The sequence below is a fragment of the Pezoporus wallicus genome, unplaced genomic scaffold (genome assembly GCF_028554395.1).
Source record: "Pezoporus wallicus isolate ANWC-B61680 ecotype Strahan unplaced genomic scaffold, APGP_CSIRO_Pwel_v1 contig_3876, whole genome shotgun sequence".
Classification (NCBI taxonomy): domain Eukaryota; kingdom Metazoa; phylum Chordata; class Aves; order Psittaciformes; family Psittacidae; genus Pezoporus; species Pezoporus wallicus.
Window position 1 is genome coordinate 2,055,552 of NW_026636085.1, and position 20,725 is coordinate 2,076,276.

Sequence of the window (20,725 nt, forward strand, 5' to 3'; positions counted from 1 at the left end):
TTGGACACTGCCAGGGATGGGGCAGCCACAGCTTCTCTGGGCACCCTGTGCCAGCGCCTCAGCACCCTCACAGGGAAGAGCTTCTGCCTAAGGGCTCATCTCAGTCTCCCCTCTGTCAGGTTAAAGCCATTCCCCTTGTCCTGTCCCTACAGGCCCTTGTCCAAAGCCCCTCTCCAGGTTTCCTGTAGCCCCTTTAGGCACTGGAGCTGCTCTAAGGTCTCCCCTTAAGGAGCCTTCTCTTGTCCAGGCTGACCCAGCCCAGCTCTCTCAGCCTGGCTCCAGGGCAGAGCTGCTCCAGCCCTCGCAGCATCTCCATGGCCTGCTCTGGATTTGCTCCAACAGCTCCGTGTCCTTCTTATGCTGGAAGCTCCAGAGCCAAACACAGGACTGGTGGTGGGGTCTCAGAAGATCTGGAATGACAGTGAACAGTGAAAAGCTTTTGCAAATAAGAGCTTTTAAGGTGTCCTTTAATTCAGCTGCAGAGAACAATTTGGTCTTTTAATTTGTGAGTCTGTGGTTTGAGGTATTTTAGGGTATTTTTGTCTACATGTTTCTGCTATCTGCTGAGAAAAAAAGTCAACTTTCTAAAATAAGAGAGGTTTCCTAAAACTTGATATTTTGGATGCTGTGCTAAGAATAGAGGCAAGCTAATTCTGCAGAAAAGTAACACTGAATAAAAAATAACTAATTCCTATTTATTTAAACATTTATTTGTCAGATGCATACAGCTCCTTTGTTGAAATTGATGGTAAACACAGTAGAGCTGTGCCTTTGGCTCAAAGGGCATGAGTATTGTTGCCCTTTTGAGATTTTTTTTCTGAGCATCCTCTCTTTTTAAAGTCATCGCCAACCATATCCTGGGCTGCATCAAAAGGAGCGTGACCAGCAGGTCGAAGGAGGTGATCCTGCCCCTCTGCTCTGCTCTTGTGAGACCTCACCTGGAGCATTGTGTGCAGTTCTGGTGTCCTCAACATAAAAAGGACATGGAACTGTTGGAACAAGTCCAGAGGAGGCCACGAGGATGATCAGGGGCTGTAGCACCTCCTGTATGAAGACAGGCTGAGGAAGTTGGGGCTGTTCAGCCTGGAGAAGAGAAGGCTGCGTGGAGACCTCATAGCAGCCTTCCAGTATCTGAAGGGGGCCTATAGGAATGCTGGGGAGGGACTTTTCATTAGGGACTGTAGTGACAGGACAAGGGGTAATGGGTTAAAACTTAAACAGGGGATGTTCAGATTAGATATAATGAAGTTCTTCCCTGTGAGGGTGCTGAGGCGCTGGCACAGGGTGCCCAGAAAAGTTGTGGATGCCCCATCCCTGGCAGTGCTCAAGGCCAGGCTGGACGGAGCTTGGAGCAACCTGCTCTAGTGGAAGGTGACCCTGCCAGTGGCAGGGGGTTGGAACTGGGTGATCTTCAGGTCCTTTTCAACCCAAACCATTCTGGGATTCTGTGTTAATTACAAGTGTAGAATAATTTCAGTTTTTAACCCCATGTTGTGACTTCGTTCTAAATTAAGGGAAAAATCAGAAACTGATTTGGTGCAGTGCTGTGCTCGAGTTCCAGTAAAGATTCCCTACATACCAGTGGGAATTTGCATTACTTGTCTGCAGAGGTGTGTGAATATCATGAATGCTTTCTTCTTATTACCTATCTTCTATTTTTTTTCTCCTTATAGGATTAACAAAGGGTAATAGCAGCTGTTGCCTCAATTGGGCTACCATTGCAAACAGAGATCACAATTTCCTGAGGACTGCCTTTCAGAATGTTCAAACAGACCAAATAAAAGCAATAAATATGAACAGTTCATAAAAAGAGAAGTCTTTGAACCATTTTGACTTGTTTCAGGTGATGCTGTAGCACATGGATAGTGTGAGAGGACTCTTGGCTGCCTCTGTAATTTCCATCCAGAACTCCTGCTTCGTCTATCCTGCCTGTCAAAACTGCTTTTCTAGGCTGATACTGGATTCTAGGAGGTACATCCTGTTTTGGGGGATCACAAACTGTAACAAGCCTTGGGAATATCTGTTAGCTGAACACAAGTTATAACAAATCAGTGTAGATCCAGCCATCATAGAAATAAGTGCTAATTTCAGATATTTATGTTACTTATCACTATTCAGATCTCTTTGTATTACAGTAGCAGCTTGGAGGTTGTTACAGATCAAGAGTTCTATTGTGTTCAGTGCCACACAATATCAAGGAACAGTTTAGATGATTTCTGTTGACAGTTTCCAAGTGCATCTCCTGCAGTCCATCCAGTTCTCCAGTGCTGTTCCCAGTTGGAAAGCGTTAACAGAAAGCCCCTCCAAATCAAATCCTAATTTCTTTTGTATTTCTTCTCATTCTAGATGTGCAATTCATCAGGTAGTCCTGCGTGTCTCTTTCACTTACTGTGTGTCCAGAACTCTGTTCACTGTCCTTTTTAATCCCACTGTTAGGTGAAATCTATGACACACGGGAGAACAATACATGTCACTACTAAATGGGAGGAGCTGCCTTTGTAAAGCAACAATCTCTGTCGTTTCAAATGCTGAAGTAAAAGATAACAGTGCTGTTTCCTGATGATTTTTTAGATCTAGGTATTACACGAAAGCTGCAGGAAATAAAATCCCAAACCAGAATGAAATGGGGATGTGGGGAGTTCAAAATCACTTCCCAACAGGTCATTCAAATCCCACTGCCTCTCTCCAACTTCACAGCTGTCCAGCATTTAATAAATCAGTGAAAGAAGCCAAAGGGCTTCTGACATGATACAGCCAACCTGTGGTAAGATTAATGCCTCAGGGAGTAAAGAGTAAGAAGTAATCATATAGTTTGTAATGGAATGTTTGATGCATTATAGTAGTAATACTTACAGCTGCAGAGAAGTTCTTACCTCAGCAGCGATTAACATAAGCTCATGTATTCAATCTTTTTTATCCTCTTACTGTGTTTTGCCAGGTTTAACTGTCCAAAGTGTGGCTGCACAGGTGAAGCTAAAGATGCAAGCTACAGATACAGATTGTCCCTGAAGATTGCTGACACTAATGATTTGTTTGACATCACCGTGTTTGGGAGTTGCTTAGATCCATTCTTTGGGGTCACCGCAGAGAATCTGCAGAGGTAAGGAAGTGGATTGTTTCCATCTATAGAGCTGCTGCTTTTTCTTCAGCCTAAAAAAATAGAGATGAGCCTGGGTGGTGGAGAGATGAGCGGGAGGAAGCTGCTAAAATGCTCCCTTCCAGCATTTCCTTGGTACCCATCACCTTGAGGAAATGCTGAAGTTTGATTTCTTCCAGGAATGTTGACGTTTTGAGGTGGATTACCTCTACGTAGTAAAAGAGATCCTTCACTGTTGAAGGTAGCTGGTTACCTACTAAGTGAGCTTCACAAGATGATTGGACTTCTTTCTTGTGTCCTTCTGCCTTTGAGATGGTTGAAATTCCTTTGTCTAATGTCACATTTTGAAGTCTGTTTGCTTTTCCAGAGATTTAGGCTTTTTTTTTCCCTCAAGATTTTAAAGGAATCTTAAGGTAAAGGTGGAGCCTTGGGGTTTTTTTGGGTTGGATTTGGTTTTTAACAGTTTGGATTTTAAAAACAATAGTGATATTACTTCAATGTGCCAAATTAGCCTTTAGAAGTGAGGAATTTCTTAGAAAACCTGTTAGTCCTCAGAGCCCAGCCACCCACACGATAAGCTTCAGACTTTCTGATTTGTGAAACTGCTAGGATAGGATATTCAGCTCCATCCACTGCTTCTTTCTCTATTCTGTTATTTTCCAGTGTCTGGTGTTATCGCTGGGTCAGAGGTGATCACTTTAAATCCCACATTAGCAGCATGAAGAGCGTACTCATTGCAGGCATTCTACATTGGTATGCTACTATCAGCTCTGAAAACCAGAGTCATTTGTGTGTCTGAGTATGGATACTGCTGTAAAGGTGCAAGCAGGAAGGCTGTGTAAGCCGTAGCAGCATGTTGACAGCATTATACAGTCGTGTTGATACAAAATCACAGCCACACAGGGAACACCTGAAAGTTTTGTGTGTATTAAACCTATCCAGAGTGGTTGTTTTGCTTTCTTCTGTTTCACAACAAGTTAACTAAACAACCCAATTTATAGCTTCCTGGTTTCCTCTTTTCATTCCATGTTTAGCTTAAGCTACCACAGTATCTTCTCTTTAGCATGTGTCCTACCTATACTACAGCTAAAATGCTATGTCAGGCTTCCTCTGTTGGTCCAGTACTTCTATATGTTTTTACTCAAGGTATGTTCAAGACTTCAATCAGGTGTCAGGAGAAACAAACACAGATGCATCTCAAGCAATGCTGGTTCAAGCAGTGGAAACCTGTTTCATTGGAAAAAGATTTATATTTGGAGTGAAGGTAACTTCTAATCCACATTACTCTCTTATAATGAGTTTTTTTCATTAGCAAGTAGCCAGTTTGGGGCGCAGACGGAGTTATTAAAGCATCATGTACAATATCTTTTGGCAATTTGAGAAAACTTAGGGCTAGGACATGGGGAGGATTCTGCTCCTCTTCCCCCAGACTCCTGTGTTATTTTAAATGAGTCACATCCAAAGTCATCTTGAATGGCAGTAGTCAGCTTGACAGCTTGTCAGGGCTGCTTTTCAGAGAGCCTGAGCAGTGCCAGCTCCTGTAACAGCTTGGAGTCTGTAAAAAACCTTGTACAGTTCAAGCAAGAAACAGACTGTCTTTTCAAGCACTGCCCTACCTTTCCCACGCTGCTTAGTCTCCTAGTGTGTAGAATGTAAGGACAAACACATCCCCTTGCAGCATTTTGATGTTTCATGATTTCAAGAGCATGTTTTCAACTGTTGTTAAAGTACAGCTCTTCAACATAGGTATCTGTGGCTCTTTTGTACGTTTAACAGACTTTGAAATACTAGTTCTTAGTAATATTTCCATGGAAACAGTCTTCTAAGTTCTCTTCAAGTGGTGCTTGTGTGAGTCATTCGTATTATGAAGTCTTTGAACTAAACCCTACCTGGCAGGTGCTTTTCCTCTCCCATAGGTATCATGAGGTTTATATCTGAGCAGAGGTTTTTCCGGCCTCTTAAGTAATGGAAGTTGGAGGACTTCATGGATTAACTTTATTTAACTAGAATCATTCACCAAGTCTCTAGGTCTGATGCCTTTACAACTATAATCCTGTGTATCAACAGCCTTGTGGCTGCTCCTGCACACACAAGGACTGAACACACATTCAAAGACCATTTACTTCTCCTTTGGCTCTAGACATTTCTGGGCAACTCTGTTCAGCTGTGCATATGCTTGCACTCCCCCAGGTAAAAGTGACAACTGACATAACGTACTTACCTAGAAAGGTATTGTCCTTCTTTAAGAGCTTTCAGCCTCAACCTTTGCCTGGACTCAGGGAGTAGGAGGGTTGTTGAGTTTGAAGATGGCTATATTTTGGCCTCTGGCATTGCCAGAACTTGAGGGAGAGATGAAAAACGGTTTGTCCACTCCTCAAAATATTAGAAAATTCCCTTTGCTTTTAATGCAATTGAAACATTCTTATGTGTGGAGAGAAACAGGTTCTATAAAGAATTGCTGCTGAAGCTCCTGTGGCACACTACTCTCCAAATGAATCTGAGAAGATCATAGAATCCCAGACTGGTTTGGGTTGGAAGGGAACTTAAAGCTCATCCAATTCCAACCCCTTGCCATGGGCAGGGACACCTTCCACTAGAGCAGCTTGCTCCAAGCCCCTGTGTCCAACCTGGCCTTGGACACTGCCAGGGATGGAGCAGCCACAGCTTCTCTGGGCACCCTGTGCTAGCACCTCAGCACCCTCACAGGGAAGAGCTTCTGCCTAAGGTCTAATCTAAATCTCCCGTTTTTCAGTTTGAAGCCATTCCCTTTTCCCTGTCTCCACATGACTTTATCAAAACCCCCTCTCCAGATTTCTTGTTGGCCCTTTAGGCACTGGAGCTGCTCTAAGGTCTCCCCTTAAGGAGCCTTCTCTTCTCCAGGCTGAACAAGTCCAGCTCTTGTAAAAGAAAAGCACTGGGCTTAGGCAGCTGGCCATTTGCACAGCACTGCACTGGGGGCAGCCCCGAAACACCCAATGACCTACAGTGAGGAAGACATTTTCAGTGAAATGCTCAGATCTCTTGGTTGTTTTTCCAAAACTCTGTGTAATTGCAGCAGGCGAAGAACCTCTCACTGTGATGCCCTTTCTAGCCCTTGCCAACGCTTATTTCCCAGGGAGTACTGCTTTGTGTGACAACCTGGTTCGTATTCTCTTCCCTGCAGATCCTGACAAAAAAATGGGCCTAAATTTAAGCCTGGCTTAAAAGACATGTGTTAATTTTTATCCTTCTTTCTCTATCCCAAAATACTGTACTAAGACTTTTATCTTTCCCCCCGTACCAGCGTTGGGCAAGGGAAGATGGAGGCCATTCTGCTGCCAGCAGCATCTTGCAGAACTGCTCCAGAATTAATAGAAGTACAAAAACCCTTACAGCTTGCCAGCTCTTCCTGCCAAACACTGCTGTTACTGGCTTTACAGTTATCAGCTACTTCCATCGGCTCCTGCAGTCAGCAAAACTCGGGAGCTGTAGTAACAGCTCAGATTTACCTAACACAGCAGCAGCTGCAGCAGATGAACCTGTCAGTGAGCTCAGCAGCTTGTCTAGCCTGAGCAGAAACTCCTGCTCTGTTCAGTCTAGTGGCAGAGAAAGTCCTTTAAGGTCCTGGCAGGAGTCCTTGAGCCTGACTTCATCTGTTGCTTGGGTAACAGCAGAAGACCTTCCCACTCTGGAAGTGGAAAAGCTGGTGAGTGAACAGCATGAACAAGAGGGGAGGCCTGTCCCTGCAGAATCCTGCAGTGTGAGCCTCAACAATCAAACTCTCTGGGATTCACCATTTTGCAGCTCTGCTGTGAAGGAAGGGGATAAAGAGGAACATAACGAGTTGAGTTCACAGCCTAGTCAGAGTGACAGCATCTCTGCAACTGATGAATTAGAGAGAATATCCTCTTCAGAGACTGAGTGTTCACATGGAAACAGCTCCAGTTTGTTACAACATCCCTTGGAATCTGGGGTACAGAGCACTTACCCAAAGACTGATGGTAGGAATTATTCTTGCCCAGAAAAATCCCACAACCCCCTTTTATACAAGAAAGATGCCTCAGCTTCTAGTCACATAAATGTGACTGGAGTGTCTCAGATGGATTCTATGCTGTGGGATGAGCTCGCATTCTCAGAAAGCCTAAATGAATTCTTAGCTAGAATAGAAGAAGGCAAAAACATCATAACATCACCCAACCCAGATGCAGGCAAACATCCTGAAAGGAGCAGGTTGGGTGCAAATCTTAATGAATCATGTCTCTGGCAAACCCTTGTAGCTGCTGATTTGCCTGAAGCAAGTGTCTCCAGGAAGGTCTTGCCACCAGCAGACAATGATAGTTGGGAGAATGTATTGTTTGCTTGTCTTCAGTCACATGTACATCCTCAGAGTGATGAGGTGGCACAATGTGAGTTTTCCTGTAGTGTTTTATCTGACAAAGAATCTTGCTTTATACCTAACCCTCGTCTACCTATTCTATCACAATCCTTGCCAGTTACACCAGAGCTTTCTGTTTCTGAGAGCAGATACATGCAGTCCAAAGCAGCAAATATTGACATTTCAAAGTCATCTTGCTCTTTTATTAATCACTGTGCTGCTAAACATGGAGAAATCTGTTTAAAGAGGAGTGAGGCAGCTCCCTGTGTGCATTCTGCACATGGCAGCTGCTTAGCTGGTTGGAGAAACAAAGAAAACTCTTATGCTACACCAAGCCAAAGACCAGATCTTACACTCACAGGGAGATGGGATTCTGATGCAGCAACTCCCAGCAATACAAGAAGGATTTATGAAAGACAATTAAAGCCATTGACAGAAGTGTCAGAAAACACCTTCAAAAGTGTTAACAGGAGAGCGACGCTGTGGAACAGCATCTTCCCTGAAGGCAGCTATGATGCTTCTGCTGATCTCTTTGATGCAAGTGCAAGAGAAAAGAAATCATGTAATTCTTTAATAAAGGAAGATGATACTTTGACAGACAAGGTCACAGCTCCTGAATTAGTGCTTTATGCTGGAGATGTTCCCTGTAACACTTCAAAACGCAGCTCATCCCAACACAGGTTCCCTCATGCTTTTAGGAAGCACAGTACACCAGTAACATCCTCCTTTTGTGATGCACAGTGCAATTCAATCAGCGCTCAAGACTTTGTTCCTTATTCACAGTCCACTCCTATGGCAAAACCTCTTCAGAAGCTGTGGCCTGTTGGGGAAAGAAGCTCTTTTGTCGCTCTCTTCACCCCTACAAATCCCAGGAAGATCCATTCCAAATGCAAACGATCTAGGTCTGCCTTTCAGAACACTCTGCTGCAGCAGCTTACTGGCAGGTTAGTGAAACGTGAAAGGCCAAGTAATAGTGAAGATGAGGAAAGTAATAGCTCTGTATCACAGCAGTTCCTTAACAGCCAGCTGCCTGCCAGCTGTGAGGAGTGGATCCCTCCTTCTGCAAACAAAAGGTTGAAGCCATCTGCATCTTTACAGTTAAAAGCAGTTGGGCTGGCTCCTGATGTGCAGGTGAGCTGTGGGTACACTGACAGGAACCCTGCTTCTGAGAGCAAAAACAGTGAGAATGATGCATGCTTCCAAAATGAGAGACTAAACCCTGGGGACACAGCCTGGATTCTAACAACTCCTGCATCTGCTGGTGTCACCAAGGCCTTGTTCTTCAATGAAACTTGTTCTCCTTTAGAAGACAAGACTCTCCTCTCAAGTGCAAGTTACATAGGAAGGGTATCTGGAAGGGCTGCTGGCTGGTCTCCGGAGTTGTTCTTCCAAGCACAAACCCCCTTTTCCCATAATCCAGAACACTAAAACCCAATATATTTATGCTGTATTCTTTTAAATTACTTGTAAAACATTTGGGAAGGAGCCAGAAGAAAAAAAGCTATTTAATAACTGTTTATACACCTATTGGCATATGTCTTCCTAAGGTGAGTTGTGTTTATTTGCTGATCTTTGTACCACAGAGATGGGGGAAAATGGAATTTGCAGTAAATGAACTCTAGAATGTGCAATAAAGACTATTGTAAATGGGTATTTAATAGCTGTCATTATATCAAGTACAGGCAGGTGAAGTGTTGTAGCGTGCAGTGTTGTCTTTTCATCTGAGAAGAGCCCTGGAATCTCTGTCCACTCCAGATTCTCACCTGATGACTCTGCGCGGAACAGTTTCCTCAATGAATATCAAATTCCATATGGGAGCTTGGTATGTGAGCCCGCTCTGGCAGCAGTGAGCTGGGTGGAGAGGACCCTCCTGAGAGGTTGGTAGCAGCTCTCATCTTTCCTGGAGGCTTTGTCAAGTTCAGGTGGCTTTGTCAAGTGGTGCATTCTTGACACTTCTTTCATTTTCCTTGCTTTGGCATCTTCCAAATCCTCCACCCAGAACAGCTCTATTTGGGATCACTGAACAGAGAAATCTTGGAGCTGTGCCTGTTGAAGAAGGTGCTGCAGAAGCATGTGGGGACCTGATGGCACAGGATTTCATCAGCCTGAAAATGCTGGCTTGGAGGACCAGAAGCAGGCCTCAAATTCATAGAATCATATAGAATCATTGAACAATGGTTTGGGTTGGAAGGGATCTTAAAGCTCATCCAGTTCCAACCCCTATGCCTGTGCTTACAATGCTATGCCTGGTCAGAAGATGTTATTGATTGCACATAAAATCCTACTTGATAAATCTGTTAGGGGTAAAAGGAGTAAGAAATGTAGCCTGCCTGGAAATGGTAAATCTATGTTTAAGTAGAAGAAATAAAGGAGAAGACAGCATTACTCATACCCAAATCACTGAGCACAGGGAAAAGCAATATTGAAAAGGTTTTAAGACATCAGTGCTCAAACACATACAACATTAAACTAGTTGTTTCTACTACAGCCTCACAGATAATATGAGACTGCAGCATCAGTGGCTCTTTAAGCACTCCCTTGTGATGAACTGGATGAGCACTCACTTTATCATGGGGGTTAGAGCTGGTCCAAGTGGTACCCAGAGACTTGCTGCAGCTAGCGCTGAACCGCTGCCAGAGCTTCTACATTATAGACCTGACAGCATCTTGACATGAAATGTTTGGTCCAGCATGAGTGATTCTATTAGGCAGGCAATTCATCTGCACTCTATGGTAAGCGATAGCTCTGGCGCAAGCTAATGTGATTGTAATTATAAGCTTGCACAAAAAGAATAAAGCTCAGCATGTTTCATTCTGAAGGTAATAGGGCTCCTGAAAACGCACACTGGGTTTGCAGCTGATTCCCTGTGCGTAGAAAGCCATAAATCAAGACTAGGTTTTAACTTAGGACTGTCTGTATGATACCACTGAAAACAATGCAAGGCAGTCAGAGGTTGCTTTGTGCAAGGGGACTGAACACATAGCGAGACCAAAAAGCACTGCTGTGTGACAGGTCACAATGATACCTTCTGGGCAGAGCTCCCCAAGTGCTCTGTAAGGAAGACTTTGCACATGAGATGATGGAGCAGAGGCAGTAACCTGTCTTGGGTTTGCTCCTGTAGTCTCTTCCATTTCTTCCCCTGGGCGCTTTGTTCCCTTCTTGCAGGGAGCTTTTGTGCTCCTGCAATGCTTTTACAAAGGTTTTACAGGCCGTGCCCTTGCTGCTACACCTACTGAACAAAAAGGTTCACACCCCACTGGTTAGATGCTCCTTGCAAGGAGGAGTTGCCACTCTTCCCCTGGGAATAGCTTGGTCTGGCTTCTCCAGCCATCACTCCCAGCAGCACGCTCCATCCCTGCTCTCTTTCAGTAAATTCCCAAGCTGTCTGAGCTTTAAGGATGTTTTCTTCCCTCTCCTTTACCTAGTTCCTACCTAGGAGCATGCAGGGACTTTTCCCTCTCCAACACCTTTCTGTGTCCTCACTGACTCCAATTGCCAGCTTCCAAGGGACCATGGAGCAGATGGTCCAGCCATAATGTCAGACATTTACCACAGAAGGAGCTTCAAGGTCAGTGGAAGAGGCAATAAAAGGCACATGGTGTCTTCAAGCTTCACAGCTCATTTCTCAGTGTAAGCGTTAGAAGTCATCTCTGATGTGGAGCAGAGCACACGGGAGGAAAACTGGTCCTTAGAATGAGTCAGAGCACATTTATGTGTTGACCCAAAGAGTAAAGGCTTAATATGGGCAATCTCATTCAAAAGGTTTCCGTAGGGAATTCCAGTGGAGTTCTGTCTGCATGAAAAGAATGAGTTGAAGGATGAAGAGAAGAACCAGCATGAAGTTAATAAGGGAACTGGGACAAAGAATAAAAAACATCTGGAGCATCCAAGCATCGTCTTGACCCAACACAAACCCTGCATCATGCTAGGACAAGGGTTTAACCAGCTATAGGTTTGCAGTGATTATGGGTGAAGATGCTACCTGTCAGAGACCACCCTTAGTGACCGACTCCAGCATTCCTTTGGCATTTCACACTTTGCTATCATCTCTCTTGCTTTGAATAACCTCTTCCTTCTGTTCCAGTGCAAAGGGACATTGCTCCCTTGGACAGCAGCTCTACTCCTGTTCTTCTTGTGAGGTCCCAATGCTGTGAGAGCCTTGGTATGCTCAACCCAAGCAGAAAAGCCTCAGCAGTCATTCGTTGATGTGATATTAAATCACATCAAGTGAGTCTGTCTTCTATATATTTTTAAGGCAACTTTGTTTTGCAGCTCAAACAAACCCCCCAGACAAATCAAACACTCCAAACACCAAATGGAAAGGATTAAATGTTTATTTACATACAGATACATATGTAAGCAATTTCTAAGTATAAAAAGGACATTACAAATAAACATGAGGCATCATACATTCATCATCCCGATCATCCCTAATACATTCCTTTCTCAACCCCACTGTACCACACTTGACCACAAGAACTTAAAAAAGACAGACAACCCAAATTCTGACAGTCAATGATTCACAGTTTGGCCATTTGCTAACACCTAACCCCTTCCCAAAGACAGCATGACCCCAGCATCAATGACCCCAGCGATCAATGCTCTGACTGGCTGTAGTGCATTTTCTCCACTGACATGGTTGTGCTTGATCAGCAAGAAACAACATCCTCTCCTTTTCCTTCTGGCCACGTGTTCAGGAATGAGGGGTCTGGCTACAATTCTGTACATTGTGCTAATTCACAGTTGTTGGGGAAAAGGCAGCAGTGGGGGAAACTCCAACCCAGGAAAGCCCTTTGATGCAGTGACTTCCCTGGTGTGGAGGTTCCAAACAAGATGCTGCTTTTAGTGCTTAGGCAGGTTTTTAAACTACAAGTCAAACTACGGTTGATGGTCTAAACCATACTTTGTTCATGCTTTAATATTGATTTGCTAGTAACCAAAGCTGAAAGTAACGCAGGTTTTCTCCTGAGGAAATGAAGGTGCTTTTATAACATCTGTAAGAACTGATCATAGCTTGAAAGAGGAAACGTGTTAGACTTAAAACCTAAAGGTAACGCAGAGCACAAGGAGCTTGTCAGTCAGATAACGTTACAAAGGGGAGCGAGCCAGAAAACACAGAATTAAAACGCTTACTCAAAGCATCAATGGATTGAGATGAGAGCTGGGGGAGTCTGTGCAGATCAAAGGCGGTTTGGGGAAGAAACCCTCATGATCTGCAAATTCACAGAACAGCCAAATATGTGCAGCAGAACAGAGAGGTGTGGAAATGAAAGAGGAGCAGATCGAGCCTTGTCCCATGCTGACAGCTGAGTGACTGCAGCTGCTCCAGTCTCAGGGGGGTTTGTGTTTCTTTCCCTTTTGTAAACAGCCGTAGGGAATAAAATGAATGTGACACATCTATAGCGCATCTTATTGTGCTGAAAACTATGGCATGTTTTAAACTGCTTTTCTAATATTCACATATATACTTGTCACTCCAAACCCGCACAGCAACAGGCGCTGGCCTTCCTCTGTACTCTCATTAGACGGTCTTTTCTCCCCCAACCATTTTATTCTTACTCCGTTAAAATCTCAAAGAAGCATTCCCTTCTCCTCTGCTTCTCCCTCATAAAGGCTTGATCAATGGGGACACTGTGCCCATTGAATTTACTAAAGCTCACGCCCATGATGCAACCCAGACTCACAGAGATGCTCCACACAACCACACAAGTGATGGCTCAGAATGGCTTCTCCACACAGCTGTAAGTGTCCCTGGATGGAGAGCATCCATCCGCTCACTGGAGATTTACTTGCTTGCATCAAACCACCACCACTTCTGGACATCTGAATCTCTTCTGTTGGTCCCATGAGAAGGGACACATTCCTTACAGGATGCCCTGGCTGACAATGAGTTTATGGGTTTAGTTTGGTTTATGTTCATAGTAAGAATCTCAAGGTGGCACAGAGGATGAACCATAGATGCTCTTCTTCCTAGCTAAAGCAGCAGCTGGATCCAGTGATCCATACTTGTTTCCAGTCTGAGACCTCCACGGTGCCTGAGGCATGAGAACTGGGGAGGAACAGATTCATGATGACAGGTACTAGGCTTTGAAAAGCATTCATATGACACCAGAGCCCTTGATAACTGCCCATGAAAGCACAAGAGCACTTCTATCACCCCCTGTCCTTCAGGGAACCATGCACAGCTAAACCCATGACTGACACAGGCTTTGGCCATGTCAAATACCTGTGGACCAGGGCTGTGCTCCAGAAGATGCTCAGCAAGGACAACACCATCGTGCACATCACTGTTACCCCAAGCTTAGCAGTATGGAAAAAGCAAAGGTGCAAATGTAAAGGTGGCATTTGCTTCTTGAGCTTAATTGTAGCACTAACCAGAGCTAAAATTATCTCCTGAGCTTGCTGGAAAAGGATAACTGGTTCAACGAATGTGAGATCACATCCAGGGAGTGCTAATAGCTATTAATGTGAAAACAGAGACAACCTCTGAGCACAGTACAGCCAGCTCCTGTTTATCCAGACAGGAGAGCTGAGCTGTTAACCCTAGATGTACTCCTAAGACCACTCTCATTTTTCACTGACGACATTCACAGCCTAAATTACACTGTCTGCTATATCCAGGTTATCTTTCCCCAGTTACTCATTCAACAGCATTTGGAGGGGCAAGCATTGGAGGTGAAGGGTTTTTTCCCCCTGGATCTGTGGCTCACACTTGGAATAAAACAAACACCCCCAGCTCACACGGCATAGTTTTTAGTTCTGGTTTCAGTTACAGCTCATTCACACGAGGGGCAAGGGTGCAATGGCATCCATGGGTGCTGACAGCCGCAATCTCTCTCAGCTGGATATAGTACAGTACAGCAAAGGAGACTTGGGTTCAGTTCAGCGAGGAGGTGATTAGGGAGGTGAACTCAGAGCAACGCAGCAGGCTACTTTGGGAGCCTTGCATCATGGTCACCATGATTACCCTGTTGTCTGTTGCCAAGATAAACCCTAAAGCGAAGCAGATGAAAGATCTATAACCATTATGGTACATTCAACTACAGCTCGAGTGGATGCTCACATTTCAAAGACATGACAAGTTGAGGCTGCTTTGCTTAGGCTGCACTACTCACCTGTAGGAAATCAAGGTAGTGTTTCCCCACCACTCATCATGACAAGTGTCCTTCAAAGGGATGACCCTTTGCTGCTTGTGAACGGTAAGCAGAACAATTATTACCCACAGCCACAAGAGGACAGACTTGATGCAAGGAAAAAGGGTGGTGCCAAGAGCTGCATTTGTGCAGAGAAGCAAAGTTTATAAACGAAGGAGTAGGCATTTTGATACAGCATCTTTTACAGGGTTTTCACCACTAGAACTGATTTATTTCCTTTGGCTGCGATGGGTTTTCTGGTTAGCCCTTATATAGATCAACATTTCAATTTCCATACTTGCTCACAAGGAATTCAAAGTGTCCTCTCAAAACACCTTTTTTCTAACTGAGCTAACTCAAAAGGGTCTTTGTTAGTAGGAGCAACTTGTGTAAGGATATTGGGGGTGCTTTGATATTGAAAGCAGAAGAATTTCAGATGAGCATCCCTTATGAAAGTCCAGAGCAATGAAAATCTAAGCCATAGATGCACCTTTTAAATGAGGATGGGACTGAGAAGACCCTGAGCAAGTAGAACCATCTCTTTACTTTGCATTCTCTGCTTCACAGACCCATCTCTGCCCTTGCACAAAGGGCTACAGTACTACTGTCCCACAGCCAGGAGAAGGCTTCTGTGACACTGTCTCCAGCCGTACTGACCATGGGGACACCACAGGTCCCCAAAGGGCAAGGGATCCTGCATGGCTGCTCAGCCTATTTTAATAGCTAGAGAATTCCACCTCTTTCCCAGCTGAAGTCTCTGGCTACAGAAATGATGCCAGCTCAACATCTCAGCTTGATCTACAGACAGATCTTCATATTGAAAAGACAAGTGGAAAAGCATCTGAGCAAACAGCAGTCCTCAGGGATAACAAACAACGCAAAACCCAATGGGTTTCACCGTAACTAATTGCACCCCTTGGCAGGAAAGGCTGGGGAAAGCCTCTTGTCCCACATGTGCGCACACACCGTGCTTCTGCATCGCTAGTTTTGACTTTCAAATCCCTGCCTCCTGTGTCAGCCTCAGACTGCTGCTGTTGTTACTGATGCTGAAGGAATTCAATAGCCATTAACCACTAAACCTAGACTAGCAGGAGCCAACTGTTACCAACATCACTATTTCCAAACAGACAAACAGCATCAGCAGGCTGACAGGTTTTATAGGGGCTGTTTCATGTGTTCTACAGCAGAGAACAAAGCATCTTGCCTGACAATTTGTCATGTGTGGGTTTCATTAAATAATGATCACAAAGCCATTTAGCATTCAGCACAAGCACGTATCTGACTGCATGCTCAAACAACTTACCTGTAGATCAATCAGGACTTAAGTGGTAGAGGTAGGAAGAGGCATTTACAGAGTTCAGAATATCACATTTCCATCATAATTCCTTGACTTGAAGGGCTTTTTTCCCCATCCCCAAGGACTGTCTCTCATGGGGAACACATATAGGAACGAAGGGAATCATTGCTTGTCCCAGCAAACTTGCAATGTAAATACCCAATGCAAAGTACCAGTGGTTTACCCAAGAGCAGCCTGACTGAATCAGTGGCTGAACTGGAAAATAGAGTTTAGACCATCCAGTTCTCAGGAGATGCTTTCACTCAATCTCTGCAAACAGGTTTGATAGATAAAGCAAACATCTGTGGACCATCCAATATTGGCTTCTGCTCAGAGCTATGCACTGTGCAAAAAGAACTCAAGCAGAGGTCTCATTATGGGACTACTACAGAAATTAATATTCACCCAGAAATAAGATTACCCTATATCACCCTGAAAACACATCAAACCCTAGCAAGCACGCTGAAAGCAGTGCTTTACTCGTTTGATAACAGAGAATGTTTCCAGTCAAATTTGGCTCCATTATATCCATTCTGCACGGCTTTTGGACCCTCAACCCAGCAAGCATCACAAGGCTTTCACTGACAGTTCTCAAAATCCCACTCATCTAGCAAGGTGTCGGCTATAGTTGAGGAGCTGATTGTCAGATAACTGGGGTTTGTTATTTTATCTCCTTTTAGTTTTCAAGACTTTGATCATTATACCACAGCACTAACTTAGCAGTTGATACAGCTCATCTTCTAGTTGGGATGCTATCAGCAGTGGACCAGACTGAAGAAGAGAAAGCACGCTCTCAGTGCTACAAGGAGAATGGGTTTTATCCACTAGAGAGATACTCAAAGGTGTACAAAAGTAACTTCTGCAAAGGAATTACTACAATAAAATATCACTTCTTGACCAAGTAGTGTGCTTGTTAACTGCAGGAAAAGAGGCAAGTTTCAAAAGACAGCTTTGGCTTATGACCTTATAAAGTGTTGCATATACCACCATTGTTTCCTTCCAACTTTTTAAGTCTACATAGAATAAACCTTGAAAGGAATCAGTTCAGATTTCTCTCTGGAGAAGTCAGATACTTCACTTAAACAGCAGCCCAGCTGCAGCACTCCACCCTGAAGCAGAAGCACATCACTGTGTGGAGATGGAGTCCTTACATGGAGAATATCTGCTAGCAGTACAAAGAACCAATGCTTTGAGGTTGCTTGTAGGCAACTAGTCTCCAAAATAGCCACCTATAAGTTAGGAACAGTACTGGAAAAGGAGACAGCCTTCTAGAAACCTCAAAGTGAATACCCAAGAAAATCATTTAATGGTTTCTACTATTCAACCAGTTCAGCTTGTTCAGTCACGATGATGTGTTAGAGTTCAACCTCCAGAACTGATGCAAGGAACACTCTGAGATGCATTTACAGTGGTGCCCAGCAGGAATGAAAAGTACCTGAAGAGCTCTAATGCTTTCAGAAATCAAGCTGGGGAACCTATAGATGTTTTACTGGGCAGTCCCCTTCCCCTTGATCAACTCAAAGAGCCTTGTCCTGTTTGATATCAGCTTTGTGCTAACAAGCCCAGCATCTGGAGACTCTGAGCTTTAGAAATTAAACATACATAGCACTGGTTTTTAAATTGAGTGTTACCTTACATCTGACACACTGAGCCTTGCTCTAAATGACTACCTACAACCTGTGCAGAATCACTGTCTCTAAGTTGTGTGGTCTTCACAAGCACGAACAAACAGTGTTTGGCAGTTTAAGGAACGCTCAAGAATGACACTGCTCTTCAGCACAGGCTGTACCACACAGAAGTGGTACACACACAGGCTGTACCACAGAAGCCACCGAGTCCCACACATGTCTAAATCCTCTGGATTACACCATGAGCAGAGACTGAAAACGAATGGGCCAGCACAGACGATGACTTGTCCCCCAACTTCTCATACTTACAGAGCTCTTTGCTAAGTGTTACCTAAATGACAAACGAGCCTTGTACCACAACTGCTACATCTTCTTTTTTACCACTACTCATAACAGAAGAAAGTGACCTAAAATATAGCAAAAAAATACTAGAAATGACCATATGACACACCGATCCCCTCTCTCTGACACAGAGTCAGCTCCCTATTACGGATCAAAGGCACAACATGATACAGCCCAAAAGTCTTTCTAGGAACACGTGTAAAAGCATTTTAAAATGCCTTTTTAATTGTTATTCTTTTAAAGACACACTTACTGGCAGCTTTTGATGTCAATACAAAAGCTTTGTTTCAATCTTCAGTACAAGCCAAGTTAATTTTAAAATGATTAACTCTAAATTACAGCAAATCTCAGCCATGGAATTGCCAGGGGAGGTTTATGCAGATTAGCTGAACAGAACTGAAACATCTAAGTATCATTTTGCATGGGCACATTTCGCTATCTTCCTGCTTCACTTCAATGTCAATGTGTACATTTGCAATGCATTGTTTGTATACGGCACTAGAAGTGGAATAACATCCCAAACTCCAGAGTGCTTCCACTTCAGGGGGTCTGTAGAAAGAAATTGCTTAAACAGTTATACACATACTGGAGTCTGAGATTAAAAGTAAAGCATCAAGTGAATTAAATGACTCTACAGCCCTGAAACTGAAAGTTACTCTAGTAGAGAAACCAGATGCCAAGAAGATACCTTCAAGAGCATCTTGGAGAGTAGTTCCATGAGGTGAGCGCTGGATGGGTCAGACACAGAATGATACCACTTGCAACCTGCTGCTCTTCCCACCTAGCATAAAAACCCCTCTACATTGTACGTCTGCCTTTCAACAAGAACTGTATCTACAAGCTTTATGTTTAAGCTGGATATATTGCAGGAGGCCACTTCAAACTGTGCTCTCTTTGAACCCTTACACACAACCTGTGCACGCACAAGATTTTGGTCACATCTGGTGCACTTTTTCCCCCAGCTCCACCAATAATCTTTCCCAAAGGTGATTTTCCACATTAGGACATAACTAATTAGAGGAGGAATGGTTAATTTTCTGGTTTATTTTTATTTCTGGAGAAGTCTTTTCACCCTGCGTTGGCCATCAAAGCAGCACAGTCCTTTCCCACTACGTTTTAGGCCTAGAAAAAGAGGTAACAAGATTTGCTTTATTTTTATGAACAGTGCTTCTTAGTGTGGGGTTTTTTCCTAACCAGTCTAAGTTACACATTCAGAGGACAGCAATGTAGTAAGACTACGTTTGGCCTATGGAATATTAGCTGAACTGCTAGCACCAAAGGGAGCAACTGAGCTGTATCCAGGTCTTCTTACATCTGGAAAATGTTGATATATGTAACTTGTCCTTTAGTTCCATGTTCATGAAAGTGCCTGTAGATGAGAGACATAACACTATTTCAAACACTGGAGTCCTCCACGGAGACGCATGGGCAGACGCTATGTACATGTCCTAAGAGCTCACTCACTGGCAGCCCCAAAGACTGCCAGCGTAGTCCAGGGTCAGTGTTCATTGTTGGTTTATTTCAATTCAAAAAGGACCAGACACATTGTTCTGATATGGAGATGTTCAACTGTTCAGTATCTTCTTCAGGAGAGGCTGCTCTAGTCTCCCACAGAAGGAAACACAGCAGCTCGTGTTCTGCATCGCATGAAGCACTTGTGCAACTCTTCTGCTCCTAACCTGCTCCAGAGACTGCGAGAAAGGTGAAACTTCAACCGTGATAGATTCTGCTATGTTGCCATCCAGCTGGAGCCATGCTTCCAGGTCTGCATCCTGACTCGGGAAGTGGCAGGAATAATTCGCTTCAAGTAGATAAATCCCAGCAAAGAAAAAAAAGGAAGGAAAATAAACAAACTCTCTTGGCCCATGGCAGAACAGGAAATCCCATGCCAGCTCCTCAGTTAAAATTACAGCAAGTCAAGTAGCTGATGCTTTTCCCCTCTCCTGGTAAGGGGGATGAGACATTGTTCTCAAGGGTGTTCTGTCGTGCCTCGCTGATCAAGCGACAGGCCAAGTCCAGGAAGAGTTTTTCCACATTATCCGACTCTTTTGCTGAGGTTTCCAGGTAGTACATATCCTGTGCTTCGGAAAACTCGGCAGCTCTCTGCTGGGAGACTTCCCTCTTATCAGCTAAATCAATCTTATTACCTGCATTGATAGAAAAGGAATTCATTTGGCTTCCAAAAACAAGAGAAATGGAGGTTGGAAAGGGATAAAGGAGAGTTTGGTGTTGTACATATGCATGGACAGTGGTTTTGATGTGAAACTCTTAGTTTTTACCCTCTCTTCCAAATAATGGATTCCCTGATACAAGTGGTTAAGTTCATTTAATATCAGCTCATTTAGAGCAACATGTCCTGCGAACATCCAGGTCAGTTAGCTCTAATTTAGCACCAGTTGCTGCTATCAACCGAGATTAAAGGATTTCCATTATAATATCTATTGAAAATTCTCCTGTTCTTGCTCTGAGCAGCACTTAAAATGTCACTTATAGCATACGAGACACTAAATGTGATATTTCTCATGTCATTACAAGGTTTAAAAGAAGCCTGGCACAGAAGGCAGCTTTCCTATTGCAATATTCCAATGAAGGATTTGGCTGTTGAGGCTGGAAGAGGGCTGGGCCTGGGGAGCACTTGCAGAGAGAGGTGTGGTGAGGAACCAGCCCCTTAAGCTCAGTTCAGCAGAGAGTTGATTAAAGCCTCAAGCAAGCATCTGATGTGATTATACCCTATTACTAGCCACTTCACTGCAAACATGATGGTTTTGCCATAAATTAATCTTATAATGAAGATAACAGACCAGGACCTATAGTAACAGGGGGATGTGTCCATGG

At 43.9% G+C, this 20,725-nt stretch overlaps 2 protein-coding genes across 3 annotated transcripts in view; one reads left to right on the top strand and one right to left on the bottom strand.

Annotated features, from left to right (window-relative positions):
- Positions 1–1,811: 1,811 nt before the first annotated feature.
- DDIAS (DNA damage induced apoptosis suppressor) lies at positions 1,812–20,560 on the top strand. 2 transcript variants are annotated; one of them, XM_057399039.1, is made up of 4 exons: positions 1,812–1,971; positions 2,939–3,100; positions 4,244–4,361; positions 20,426–20,560. In XM_057399039.1, the coding sequence occupies exons 1-4, from the start codon at positions 1,859–1,861 to the stop codon at positions 20,429–20,431; spliced, it is 399 nt and encodes a 132-aa protein (XP_057255022.1). In that variant the 5' UTR covers positions 1,812–1,858; the 3' UTR covers positions 20,432–20,560. The 2 variants fall into 2 exon arrangements, with proteins under 2 accessions (XP_057255022.1, XP_057255020.1); XM_057399037.1 differs by lacking the exon at positions 20,426–20,560 and adding an exon at positions 6,381–8,881 and having other exon boundaries at positions 1,819–1,971.
- RAB30 (RAB30, member RAS oncogene family) overlaps positions 17,931–20,725 on the bottom strand; it is a 43,884-nt gene continuing 41,089 nt past the window's right edge. The window contains exon 5 of the mRNA XM_057399040.1: positions 17,931–20,037. Coding sequence (XP_057255023.1) covers positions 19,787–20,037 — 251 coding nt within the window. The 3' untranslated portion in view covers positions 17,931–19,786. The remainder of the gene's footprint in view (positions 20,038–20,725) is intronic.